This window comes from Lithobates pipiens, unplaced genomic scaffold, assembly GCF_037356315.1.
Source record: "Lithobates pipiens isolate NorthernLeopardFrog02 unplaced genomic scaffold, aLitPip1_a1.2 Scaffold_10, whole genome shotgun sequence".
Classification (NCBI taxonomy): domain Eukaryota; kingdom Metazoa; phylum Chordata; class Amphibia; order Anura; family Ranidae; genus Lithobates; species Lithobates pipiens.
The window spans coordinates 78090174-78104205 of NW_027507686.1; the positions used below are offsets into that span (position 1 = coordinate 78090174).

Sequence of the window (14032 nt, forward strand, 5' to 3'; positions counted from 1 at the left end):
TCTTTATGAAAGAGTTCCGAGAATTCCCACCTCCTCAGATCAAATGTTCCCGAAGACCCAGAGAAAAAGAAGTCTCTCCTTCAAACGTTAGACCGACTTTTGTCGCAAAAAGTGATCATGGTGGTTTCCCAAAACCAAATGGAAATGTCAGACCCATTCTAGATCTCAAAGATCTAAACCAGTTCCTAAAAATGTGATCTTTTTGCATGGAATCAATCCGATCAGTAGTCTCCATCCTACAAGGAGGAGAACTTCTGGCATCAAGTGATATCAAGGATGCATACCTGCATGTACCTATTTTCCCCACTCATCAGAAATATCTGCGTTTCAAAGTAGAAAAACTTAATTTTCAGGTTTAAAGCTCTACCTTTTGGTCTAGCTACTGCACCTTGGGTGTCTACAAAGGTTCTGGCCCCTCCTCTAGCCAGATTACAGGCCCAGGGTATAACGATTATAGCTTACCTAGACGACCTGCTCTTATTAGACCAGTCTGTAGCCCGCTTAGACCAAAGCTTGGTCACCACAGTCAACTAGCTGGAATACCTAGGTTGGGTCCTCAACCTAGAGAAGTCTTCTTTAAAACCAGTAAGAAGACTAGAGTACTTGGGTCTGGTTATAGATACAACCCAGAAGAGGGTGTTTTTACCCCAGGCAAAAATCAGCACAATAAAGGAGCTGGTTCAGGTAGTGAGGGCAAAGAATGGTCCTTCTATTCGCCTTTGTATGAGGTTGTTGGGAAAGCTGGTGGCTTCATTCGAAGCGGTTCCCTATGCTCAGTTTCATTCGAGACTGCTGCAAAACAGTATTCTGTCTGCCTGGAACAAGAAAGTCCAGGCGCTAGATTTTCTGATGCGTTTGTTGCCAATAGTGCATCAGAGCCTCAGTTAGTGGTTGAAACCCAAGAATCTGTGGAAAGGGAAATCCTTCTTACCAGTTACATGTAAGGAGGTAACAACAGATGCCAGCCTGTCGGATTGGGGAGCAGTCCTGGAAGAGACGACTGTCCACTGATCCAGAACCGAGAGGACCTTACCTATCAACATTATAGAGATTCGGGAAGCGTACGTAGCCCTAAAGGCCTGGACATTCAGGTTGCAAGGTTGTCCTGTCAGGATCCAATCTGACAATGCCACAGCAGTGGCTTATATCAATCACCAAGAGGGCAACAGGAGTCGTGTAGCCCATGGAGAGGTAAACCAGATCCCAACCTGGGCAGAAAAGCATGTGCAGTGCATATTGGCAATCTTCATTTCTGGCTATATGCCAAAGATGGGGGATCACGGATGTAGATCTGTTTGCATCCAGGTTCAACAACAAGATCGACAACTTTGTGTCAAGAACAAAGGATCGGCTTGCATGCGGGACAGATGTGTTGGTGACCCCGTGGGATCAGTTCTCACTGATTTATGCGTTCCCTCCTAATCTTCTGCTACCATGACTTGTTGGCAGGATCAAGCAGAAAAATAAGTCGGTGCTTCTGGTGGCCCCAGCGTGGCCCAGAAGATCTTGGTATGCAGGAATAGTAAAGATGGTGGTAGGGGCCCCATGGACCATACCACCATGTCCAGACCTGCTATTGCAGGGACCAGTGTTCCATCCTACCTTACAAACACTAAATTTAATGGTTTGGCTATTGAAACCAACATTCTGAAGAATCGCGGGCTTTCAGGCTCAGTGATATCTACCTTGATTAATGCAAGGAAGCCAGCTTCCAGAGTCATTTATTATAGAGTCTTACAGGCATATGTTTCCTGGTGTGAATCCAGAGGTTGGAATCCCAGAAAGTATGTCATAGGTAGAATCCTTGCTTTTCTGCAAATGGGGTTTGAGGTGAAGCTGGCCTTGAGTACTATCAGGTCTCAGCCTTATCAGTATTGTTTCATTGTCCGCTTGCTTCGCATTCTTTGGTTCAAAGCTTTATATAAGGGGTAACATGGCTTAATTCACCAGTTAGAGCACCCCTGAACCCTTTGGACTTGAATTTAGTTCTGTCAGCATTACAGAAACAGCCTTTTGAGCCGATACAACATATTCCATAGGTCCGTTTGACAAGAAAGCTAGGTTTTCTGGTAGCCATTTCTTCTGCAAGAAGGGTATAAGAATTAGCGTCTCTTTCTTGTAACGAAACACTGTGACAGCAGTCACTTTGGGTGGGGGGTTTGTTGAACTCAGCTTACCTTGGAGAGGTCTGGAGATGCTCCTGGCCCCTCTTATGTGTAAATAACCCTGTGTCCATTAGTGGCACAGGGTGACTGAGAACCCCACTATGATCTGTGTTATTTAGACACACCGTACAGCCACACTGGAATGTTGTATATATGTATATTGTGTGTTGTCTCATGCTGTTGTGGACTCTTTGCTATGATCGTTTGGGGTGGGGTTGTATTCCAATGTTCTATTGTGTCTGTCTGCCTTGGATATTATGGGATGTGTATGTAAAGTAGCTGTAAGATTGGTGGGGGGCGAATTCCTCCAACAGCTCTCCCTGCTGATAAGACTGTTCACTGATGAGAAATTTTGAATACATCTTACCTGTGTGTCTATTCTGACTTGACAGTTTACCCTGCCCTGAATCCAAGGGTGGGGGGGAATGTCTCTGAGTTGTATATCTGTGGTAACGTGCTGGAATAAAGGAGTTTTGTTGTTGCTCACCCTACACTGAGTTACGGCTGGTGACTGGGTGGGGTAAAGGGTCTTGGATAAGTGATAGTTCTGGACAGAGGAAGCATTTATGGCAGACATAGACCTGTTGAGGACAAGGGTTTGTCACAGACATATTTAATCATTCACAAGGATAGAGTAGTATTGCGTCTTCATCCTAGCTTTCTACCGAAGGTGGTTTCAGGTTTTCATCTAAACCAGGATATTGTTCTGCCATTTTTTCCAGAACCCTGTTCTAAGGAAGAAAAGTCACTACATTCTCTGGATGTAGTGAGACAAGTCAAAATCTATTTGGAAGCGACTGCTCAGATTCAGAAAACTGATGTTTTGTTTGTGTTTCCTGAAGATCCTAAAAAAGTACAGGCAGCGTTGAAATCTACTATTGCTAAGTGAATTCGGCAAGTAATTATTCAAGTTATGGTTTGAAGAGGAAAATTCCACCTTTTCTAATAAAAACAAACTCCACCAGGGCTGTTAGTGCTTCATGGGAAATGCATCACCAGGCCTCCATGGCTCAAATCTGAAAGGCCGCAACTTGGTCTTCAGTCCATACATTCACAAGATTCTAGTGGATGTAAGAAGGCATGAGGATATCGCCTTTGAGCACAGTGTGCTGCAGGCAGCAGTATAGGTACCCAGGTCTGATTGCACCCTACTTTTGTTTGTGTCTCCCTCCCCCCCAGATAGCATTGCGCTGGGACATCCCATACAGTAAATACTGTGGCTCTGTGTCCCATGATGTATGATAAAGAAAATAGGATTTTTATAACAGCTTACCTGTAAAATCCTTTTCTTGGACTTCATCACAAGACACAGTGGTCCCTGCCATTTTCTAATACACGTATATTGCTTTGCTACAAAACTGAGGTGCTCCCAGTCAGGGGAGGGGTTATATAGGGAGCTAAACTTTCTGTCTAGGGTGTACCAGTGTCCATCTCCTAAAAGTGCCTACATAACCCCTACAGTAAATACTGTGGCTTTGTGTCCTGTGATGTACTCCAAGAAAAGGATTTTACAGGTAAGCTGTTATAAGAATCCTATTTTTAAAAACTGTGAGCAGGTAGGTTCTTTTTTGCAGAAGGGACATGCAGTGTCTATTCTGCGCAATAAAATAAACCTACCTGCCTGCTCACAGTCTTCTTTGGATTGTACACTGAGCTGCGTTTTCATTCCGGCACAGAGTGTGTGTGTCAGGATAACTGCATTTCTAAGCATGCACAGGAATTACATCATCCCGTACCAAAAGAAGCCAGGTAGAAGATTACGGTGCCAGCAAGGAACATAAGACCATTAAAGGGAGGTAAGTATTGTGGAGTTTATCCTACTGCCATGAAACTATTAAACTACAGTTCAACTTTCCCTGTGTAATCCGCAGGGCTGCACTGTTGCACAGCTGCATTCTCCTCTGTGTCTCAGGAGCACAGTTCCTGAGACAGAGTAGCGCTAACTGTCAAACTCTAAGCTGAGCTTTACAGTGCTCCCAAGACTGAGAGATGGTTATCAGACACCACTATGCACCACTATGCACTGTACTTCACTCCACCCATTCTGTGCAGGCATACCCCGCTTTATGTACACTCGTGAGTATGGACACATTGGCATATATGGAAAATCTTGGTCAGCTTGACATGGCACTGTTCTGGTTCCATTGTGTACTTAAATGTGGGGCATGCCTCTAAATTACCTACTTCTGACAATTTACTGTACAATGAACTGTACTTCATATTAAACACGCTAGACTGCTCCATTTTGTATAGAGGGGTGAGGTAGGGGTGTTACATACCCTCTCTGCCCATGGCTAACACTTATAGCCATAGAAAAAGGAGAGCTATAAATTGTAATAGGTAGAAGAACATCAAATGAATGCAGTGTTTACCTTCTCTCCCCAGTTAGGACCATAGCTGTTCTTTACAATCCAGTAAGGTATATGTTTCTCTAAATGTAAAATATAAGTCTCATTATGTCATGACAAAGGAAAATGTACATACATGTTAAATTTGTGATGTAGACCGTGCTCAAGCACAACCAACAAAGTATGTGAATATACAGAATTAAATATGTTTATAACAAAATTTTACAGAGGCAAATTCCTATCATTTAGAACAGTGGTCATCAACCTTGTCCTCAGGGCCCACTAACAGGCCAGGTATTATGTATTACCTTGGGGAGATGCAGACTAGAATACTGCAATCACTGAGCAGCAAATTATTTCACATGTGATGTATTTCAGTTATCTTGCAAACTTGGCCTGTTAGTGGGCCCTGAGGACAGGGTTGATGACCACTGATTTAGAATACCAACATGACCTTTACTCATTTAGTAGCATAGCTGACAACAATAGTCCAATCTATGCTTTTTCACTCTTGATACAGGGGAAACCAAAACTAAACAAAGTAACCACCACTTTACTTTTTTGGTTAGGAAAGGGGGGAATTTTCCTTTGCTAGAGATAAAACAATCACTTTCACATTTTACTCCCTTCTGGTCATTGATAACAGGAAAGAAACGCCCCCTTTTATGGAGTTTTTAAAGCAAGTTGAAAAAACCCTGAATGCGATAATATAAAAATCATGTAACCATCCTGTCCTTGGTTATTGTTTAAACTGGTAGTAGTGGTTTTATGGTATGGATAATATTTTCATAGCCCACATGAAGCCATTTAGCACCAATTGAGAAAAATCATGTGTACTCATTGAAAATACATAACAGTTTAAAGGGCCAGTCCACCCAAAAATGCCATTCGAGTTTGTGGTTGATCCTATGATTTAGTTCTTGGGTCTGCTCACATGCTGTGGATCCCACTCTCAATATTGGATTTTAATGTATTTTATAGCATAAAGAATGCAACAGGAGATGCTGGGCCATGCAAAGGTTGGCAAAAACATCCTTGTGAGTCAGGAATTGTGGCAGAGAGGGTGTCGATTTTGTGGAAGCAATGATAAATAGTCAGATGAATCTTGTAGAGAACTTGTTTATTCCCAGTTAGCAGTGAACAGCATATGAACCTTTTCCTAGTTTCACTTCATAGTTTACACAGTAGGTGAGTGTAAGGGCTGGGTTCAGCCCTTCCTTCTCTGAGCTGGCCGCTCAGCTGTCGGCTAATTGCCAGCTCCTATCTCTCCGCAGGTACTCAGCTGTTGATGATATCCTGCTTGTCAGTCCTGCCTACTTAAAGTGGTTATAAACCCTTAAACACCACTTTAACCTTGTGGGCATAAAATTGGGTATTTGGATTGTACGATTATTTTTTATTTTATTTATTTGTTTTTAAGGTTGAACTGGATGGACTTGTGTCTTTTTTCAACCTGACTAACTATGTAACTATGTAACCTACAGGAAAGCCTAGATTAAGGCTTACCTGTAGATGCAAGAAATATCTCCTTAACCACTTGAGACCAGCGCTATAGCCGAATGACGGCTACAGCGCGGATCTCCTTTGCCGGGACTACGTCTATTGACGTGGTCCCGTGCACGCGCGGCCTGCACGCCCCCTGAGGGGCGCGCGCGGCGCGCTCTGTGATCGGCGAGTCTATGAGACTCGCCTGATCACCGATCCGAGCAAGGGGTCGATCCCGACCCCTTATCACGTGATCAGCTGTCAGCCAATGACAGCTGATCATGTGATATAACGGAGCCGGTAATCGGCTATTATTCCTCCTCGCGCTGTCAGCGCGAGGAGAAAAAAAAAGAAGCCGATCACGGCCAGCCCTGCCAGTGCCCACCTGCCCCCTGCCAGTGCCCACCTGCCCCCTCATCACTAAACATAATTAAAAAATAAGTGCCCCCCGTCAGTGCCACCCAGCAGTGCCCATAGTGCCACCCAGCAGTGCCCACAGTGCCACCCAGCAGTGCCACCCAGCAGTGCCCACAGTGCCACCCAGCAGTGCCCACAATCTGCCTCAACAAAGGTGCTGCACCCCAGTGCCACATATCCGTGCCCATCAGTGTCATCTACCAGTGCCCAGCAGTGCCGCCCATCAGTGCCCAGCAGTGCCACCTATCAGAGCCACCTATCAGTGCCACCTATCAGTGCCCATCAGTCCCATCTATCAGTGGTATCTATCAGTGCCCCTTAGTGCCACCCATCCGTGCCATCTTATCTGTGCCCATCTTTGCCCATCAGTGCCGCCTTATCTGTGCCCATCGGTGCTGCCTTATCTGTGCCTATTAGTGCCGCCTTAACTATGCCTATCAGTGCCCACCAGTGCAGCCTATCAGTGCCCACCAATGCAGCCTATCAGTGCCCACCAATGCAGCCTATCAGTGCCCAACAGTGCAGCCTATCAGTGCCGCCTCATCAGCGCACTTCAATGAAGGAGAAAAATGACCTGTTTGCAAAATTTTATAACAAACTATTAAACATGATTTTTTCTTTTGCATCTTTTTTTGTTTGTTTAGCAAAAAATAAAACTCCCAGCTGTAATTAAATACCACCAAAAGAAAGCTCTATTTGTGGGAAAAAAATTATAAAAATTTAATTTGGGTACAGTGTTGTATGCCCGCGCAATTGTCATTCAAAGTGCATCAGCGCTGAAAGCTGAAAATTGGTCTGGGACTGAGGGGGGTTTAAGTGCCCAGTAAGCAAGTGGTTAACCTACACGGTTCAGGAGATATTTTCCTAAAAATGGGCAACGATGTCTATAGCGCATGTGCACCATAGACAGCGGCACAGGCGCACTGAGAGCACCGTTAGTGAAGGTGATCATGCCATCACTGACAGCTCCCGCCCGCATGCGCCGGAGTGACATCATAGCTGCTCTGGCCAGTCACAGCACAGGAGGAGCGATACCCAGAAGTCACTCCGGGTACCATGGCGGCGACGGAGGAGGTGAACGAGGGTCACTTCAGGGGCTTTGATCTCAGGTAAGTAATTCATAATGAGCTAGTATACTATGCATACTAGCTCATCATGCCTTTGTCCTGCAGGGTGTTTTTTTTTTAGAGAGGGTTTACTTCCTCTTTAAACCATCCAGCCCAGAGGACTTCTGCCTTCACCTTAGTCAATGTCACAGAGACGCTCGCCTACATTCCTGTTAAAAGTCTTACCTGGCTGACATCCCTTCTGGCTCCAGATCCTGTTTGCTGTTTTACTACACTCGTCTCCGGCTCCCTGACTTTTGGCTTGTCTGACTATCCATTCCGGATCCTGAACTCTATGTTTTGGCTACGTTTGTTCTATTTATTTTTATTATTGAACAAGTGTGATTTAACTGTACTTCTCTCTCGGTCTGATTTCATGATTTCTGACAGTAGGTGAAGTCCATGAATTCAGAAGATACAGTCAATCCACTTGTTGGTAATATTTTTTCCAGATTGGATGAGCAAGATCACCGCATGAGAGATGGACGAACTTCCGACAGGACGTTTCACGAACGCGAATGTGGCCGAAAGTTCGCGAACCGCAAAGTTTGCGGCGGGCCCCATTGACTTCAATGGCAGGCGAACTTTAAAAACCTACAGGTCATATTTCCAGCCACAAAATAATGACTAGCTGTGCACACATAGTCCCACCACATGGCCACTGACATAACACATGTATGAAGTGAATCTGGGATTGACAACTACAAGCATTATTTTTTTATATGTGAAATTTTGACAATTCAGGACTCAGGAGCGCATGAAGGCAATGGAGGAGAGGAAAGGTCAGGGTAGGCTATGAAGAGGGTGCAGGAGATGATCACCAGCACCGTGATATAGAGCACTGACACCAGCACGTGATATAGAGCACTGACACCAGCACTGTGATATAGAGCACTGACACCAGCACCGTCATAGAGAGCACTGACACCACACCAGCACCGAGATAGAGAGCACTGACACAACACCAGCACCGTGATAGAGAGCACTGACACCAGCACCAAGATAGAGAGCACTGACACCACACCAGCCCCATGATAGAAAGCACTGACACCACACCAGCCCTGTGATAGAGAGCACTGACACCAGTACCGTGATAGAGAGCACTGAGACCACACCAGCACCGAGATAGAGAGCACTGACACCACACCAGCACCGTGATAGAGAGCACTGACACCAGCACAGTGATAGAGAGCACTGAGACCAGCACTGAGATAGAGTGCACTGACACCAGCACCGTGATATAGAGTACTGACACTAGCACCGTGATATAGAGCACTGACACCAGCACCAAGATAGAGAGCACTGACAGCAGCACTGATACCAGCAACTCGCTGCTGGGCCCCAAAAATATGACACCGCTCAACCTCTTCAAAGAGGAGGGTACAGGCATATAGTACGGTATGCTTTTTTTGTACAAGAAAGTGAGCCAAATGTAGAAAAAAGGTCTGTGTGCTTGATTAAATAATCTGTTTATAAAGATATACATGGTCTACTGATCACATGTGTTGAATTCATCCGAGATCCATGCCTCATTCATTTTTAGAAATGTGAGGTAGTCAACACTGTCGTGAGCTAGGCGAGTGCGCTTATAAGTCACGATCCCCCCTGCTGCGCTGAACGTCCTTTAGGACAGGACACTGGACGAGGGGCAAGCCAACAGTTCCATTGAAAATTGGACAAGCTCTGTCCAGAGGTTAAGCCTGCCCACCCAGTAGTCCTCAGAGCGTTCACATCGGCCATTAACCCGATGTAGTCGGACACCTGTCGGTGTAGGCGTTCCCTGATGCTGGATCCGGATGACACCTGTCGATGGGTCGGCTGAAAGAATGACCTCATATCAGAAGTCACCAACACATCTTCAAACCGCCCTCTTCTTGCAGGTGCTGTTGGATTGGTACCCACAACTCTCTCTCTGGGAGTGGGAATTGCTCCTCTGCCAGTGCACACAAAAGCAGACTGCAGCATTTCTCAAAGCAAGGCCTGGAAGTGCTCCATTCTGACAGCCCTCTGTGACGGTGGTAACATTTCCGCCATTTTGTGTTTGTACCGGGGGTCTAAGTACGTTGCCACCCAGTACTGGTCCTTGACCCTTATGCTTTTTATACAGGGGTCCCTGTTAAAACACTGGAGCATGAAGGCCCCCATTTGCACTAAACTGGAAGCGGTGTTGTGGCCTGGCTCCTGCTCATCATCCAGGATAATGTCGTCCTCCTCTCCCCATTCACGCACAACAACAGGGATCCCAGAAAGGTTTAAAGCATGCTCTTCTTGCTCCTCCTCATCCACCCCAGCACCATCCTCCTCTGACTCCTCTACAGACTCCTGTTGTTGACTTGTCTCAGATAGAGTAGCCCCCCTGGGAATTCACCCAGCATTGCGACTTCTTCATCTTCCCGCTCCTGCTCCTCCACGGCTTGATCAATGACGCTCCATAAAGAAGGCATAAGGTACCATGTCACTGATGGTGCCATGGCTGCGACTGACCAGTTTGGTGATCTAATCAAATGGCCGCAGAAGTCTGCATGCGTCGCGCATGAGCAGCCACTGGCGCAGTGAAAAAAACCCAGCTCCCCAGAACCTGTTCTGCCGCACAGTTCATACAGGTAGACGTTAACTGCACGTTTCTGCTGGAGCAGCCTATCAAGCATATAGAAGGTTGAGTTCCATCGCGTCGGGCAATCGCAAATAAGACGCCTGACCGGCAGATTGTGTCGCCGCTGAATGTCAGCAAGGCGAGCCATGGCCGTGTAAGATCTTCTGAAATGGGCCGAGACCTTGCCTGCCGCAAGATGTCCTGGACCCCAGGGTATTTGACAATGAATCGCTGCACGACCAAGTTTAAGACGTGTGCCATGCATGGCACGTGCGTAATTTTGCCCTGTTTCAATGCGCTAAGCAGATTGGCACCGTTGTCACACACCACTTTACCAACTGTCAAATTGAGTGGTGTTAGCCACTGATTTTTTAATTTTTAGGTGCCCCATTGAGGGACAGTCCTTAGGCAGGATGGGGTCCCCGTCCCCAGAAGAGATGAGATCCTTTTCTCCAGGGCAGATGAAGTTACTGCCCCCAGGTGAGAAGGCGTCCCTGTCCCCAGGGGAGGTGGGGGTCCCTGTCCCTATGTGAGAAGGGGTCCCTGTCCCCAGGGGGAGATGGAGGGGGTATGTAATGGTGTGTGGGGGATTGGGTCCTCTCACTCACCATGACCAAGCTGCAGGCCACACACTCATCCATGTTGGCCTGGGCTCCATCCAGTGTGCTGGACGGGCGATCAGCATATATCTCCAGAAAGACAACCTTTCATCGTCTGTGTATGACGGGGAGGAGGGGGACTGGTAGACAAGCCTGCAGTGTCCTCCGGGGAGCTGGCTCTCATAGGCCTGCACTGCATCTGTGTGCTTAAAGTTTGTTTACCCGGGAGAAGTATGCAGTGCAGTGTGGGCTGGACTCAGGGGGGCGGGACTCTGGCTGGGGAGAACAGACATCAAACTGAGCGGCAATGCATGGAGCAGGAGAGGGGTACTCTGAGGAGCCGGCCGAGGACACAGGTCATGCGGGGAATGCACAACTAAAGAGCAGCCAGTGCGATAGTCGAGCATGGAGCTCTGCTAGTCACCCTCCACCTCCAGCCACCCGTGTGCATGGTGCACTGTACCCCTAGGTTCCTATGCTGCTGCCGGCCATATGTAGAGGGGGCTGCATGGGCCCCCTGCATCACAGGGCTCAGTTGCGGTCGCAACTGCTGCACCCCCTATAGTTACGCCCCTGGTACTACACCTATACCATACCAGTCCTTAAAAGGACTTTTGTGGACCTAATAGCTAGCGATTTGTGTCACTACAGTCTCTCCCTGCTCCACGGAGCAACCTCTCCCTATAATGACATAAGACAGAATGTAAAATGGCCGCCAGATCAGGTCTATTTATAAGGTAGGGTGAATGTCCAATTGTCTATGTGCTAAAATGTCTCAATTGGCTGTCCTGTACCCCATGATGGATGTGTCATCATGGGTCAAAGTTCTTTCACACTGTAAACACATATGTCCGCCGGGCGAACAGCGGCAATAGTCCGCCGATCAAGCGAATCGCGAACACGCAAAATTCCAGCGAAACGACCGCCGGGCGCATAGTTCGGCCATCTCTACACCGCATGGACCACATTGCCACAGCGTTACAAATGCTCCTAAATCGCACGGCTCACCTGGAATCTCCCACTGTGGCTGATCCGGTACAACCTGAGTTGCAGGCCATCCCTGCTGCTTTGCCAGTCTCTGTGCAGGCACCCGCCACGAGTATTACCTCTATAAGAGGTATGTCTGGTTCCACTCTGGTGCCCCAGCAATTTGGGGGTGACCCAGTTCAATGCAGAGTGTTTCTCAACCAGGTTGAGATATACTTTGAGATGCTGCCCCAGACATTTCCCCTCAAACAGAAGCAAGGTAGGTTTTGTGATATCTTTGCTTTCTGAGAGAGCCTTGGCCTGGGCAAACCCTCTATGAGAGATGTAAAAACCTGTTGTCTTGCGCTACCTTGAGTTTGTGGCGTTCTTTAAAAGGGTATTTGACATTGCCGTGCCTCCCTCACCCCCCATGCCTCCTAGTACCAAGTCAGTCAGTGAAGATAAACCCATACACTTGGGATTCACGCGTCTCTCTGCAGATAAGAGAACCTTTAGGAGGAGGGAGAGATTGTGCCTTTATTGTGGCCAGGCAGGTCACTTTTTGAAGTCTTGTCCTACCCCTCCAGGGAACGCCTGAACCTTGAGGTCCTGTCATGGACAGACCTTAGGTGGCATTGTTTCGTCCCCAGTTATCCAGAAGGATAAGCCTCATGGTTTTGATTACCCTTTCTTGGGCTGAGTCATCCGTCAAGATACAGGCTCTAATTGACTCTGGGGCTGCAGGCCTGTCCATTGATGCTGCCTTTGTGTCGAAGCACTCGATTCCGCTGCAGCTGCATGACACTCTACTTGCCGTTGAGGCTCTTGACGGGAGACCCCTACAGCCTGCCCATGTGACTCATGACACGGCTCCGTTGTCCATGGCCGTATGGGCTCTTCAACATGAGATAATCCAATTCCAAGTTGTTTCCATTGGTTATTGGTTATTCTTGAATACAGGGCACAACCCCTCTTTTGATTGGCTCCATGCTGAGGTTTTCTCTTGGTGCAGTAAGACATGCTTCCAGAAGGTAGCCAAGGTCCTGTGCATTTCTTGACTCTCCTCCCTGCCGGAGGAGTACCGCGATTTTAGCGATGACTTTGACAAAGGTCAAGCCGGTAGTTTGCCTCCACACAAGCCGTATGATTGCGCAATTGACCTCTTGGCCAGGTTTACCCTTTGTCGGTCTTGGAGGATAAGGCCATGGAGGAGTATGTTGCAGATGCACTTTCTAGAGGTTTCACCCGCAAATCCCCTGCTGGTGCTGGTTTCTTTTTCCTGAAGAAGAAGAGTGGTGAACTGAGACCTTGTATTGATTATAGGGGTCTCAATCGTTTCACGGTTAACAATGCCTATTCGATTCCATTGATTACGAGTTATTTGACCGCCTCAAGGGAGCAATGGTTTTCACAAAGCTTAATTTGAGAGGGGCATACAATCTCATGAGGATTAAGGAGGGCGACGAGTGGAAAATTGCATTTAATACTAGAACAGGTCATTATGAGTACCTCGTAATGCCTTTTGGCCTTTGTAACGCCTGGAAGTTTCCCAGGAATTTATTAACAATGTCCTCCGAGATTTGTTGCAGTTATTTGTGGTGGTTTATCTCGATGAAATCCTCATACTTTCAAAGTCCCTGGAGAGCCACCACATAGATGCCTGTCGTGTGCTTCAGAAACTAAGAGAGAACAATCTCTATTGTAAATTGGAGAAGTGTGAATTCCATCGTGAACCGGTTCAATTCCTGGGTTATGTAATTCCCACTGATGGTTTTTCGATGGTCCCAGAGAAACTTTCTGCAGTCCTACAGTGGCCCCAAACCCATGGGTTTACATCCTCTGCATTGTTTCCTGGGCTTTGCCAATTATTATCGGTAGTTTATTCATAACTTCTAATCTCTGGTCAAGCCCCTGACTGATATGACCAGAGAGGACGGTAACCCACAGAGTTGGTCTCCGGAGTCTGTTAAGGCCTTGGAGAGTCTCAAGGCTGCCTTTGTTTCTGCTCCTGTGTTGGCACATCATGATCCTACGTTACCTTTTATCCTTGAGGTTGATGCTTCTGAGACTGGAGTTTGCACGCTTCTGTCTCAATGTCCTACCTCTGAGAGTGCTTTGCATCCTTGTGAATACTTTTCCAAGAAATTTTCACCTGCTGAGTGCAATTACGTGATTTGTGACAGAGAGCTGTTGGCGAACATTTTAGCCCTGAAAGAATGGAGACATCTCCTCAAAGGTATAACTGTGCCGGTTCTCATTCTTACTGACCATAAGAATCTCACGTTCTTATCTGAGGCTAAACGCCTCTCTCCCAGAAGGGCGCGATAGGCTCTTTTCTTGTCAAGTTTCAATT

At 47.0% G+C, this 14032-nt stretch overlaps 1 protein-coding gene across 1 annotated transcript in view; it reads right to left on the minus strand.

Moving 5' to 3' along the window:
- The window catches only part of CTSW (cathepsin W), a 184859-nt gene that overhangs the window by 9205 nt on the left and 161622 nt on the right, over window positions 1–14032 (minus strand). The window contains exon 10 of the mRNA XM_077463350.1: window positions 4538–4596. Coding sequence (XP_077319476.1) covers window positions 4538–4596 — 59 coding nt within the window. The remainder of the gene's footprint in view (window positions 1–4537; window positions 4597–14032) is intronic.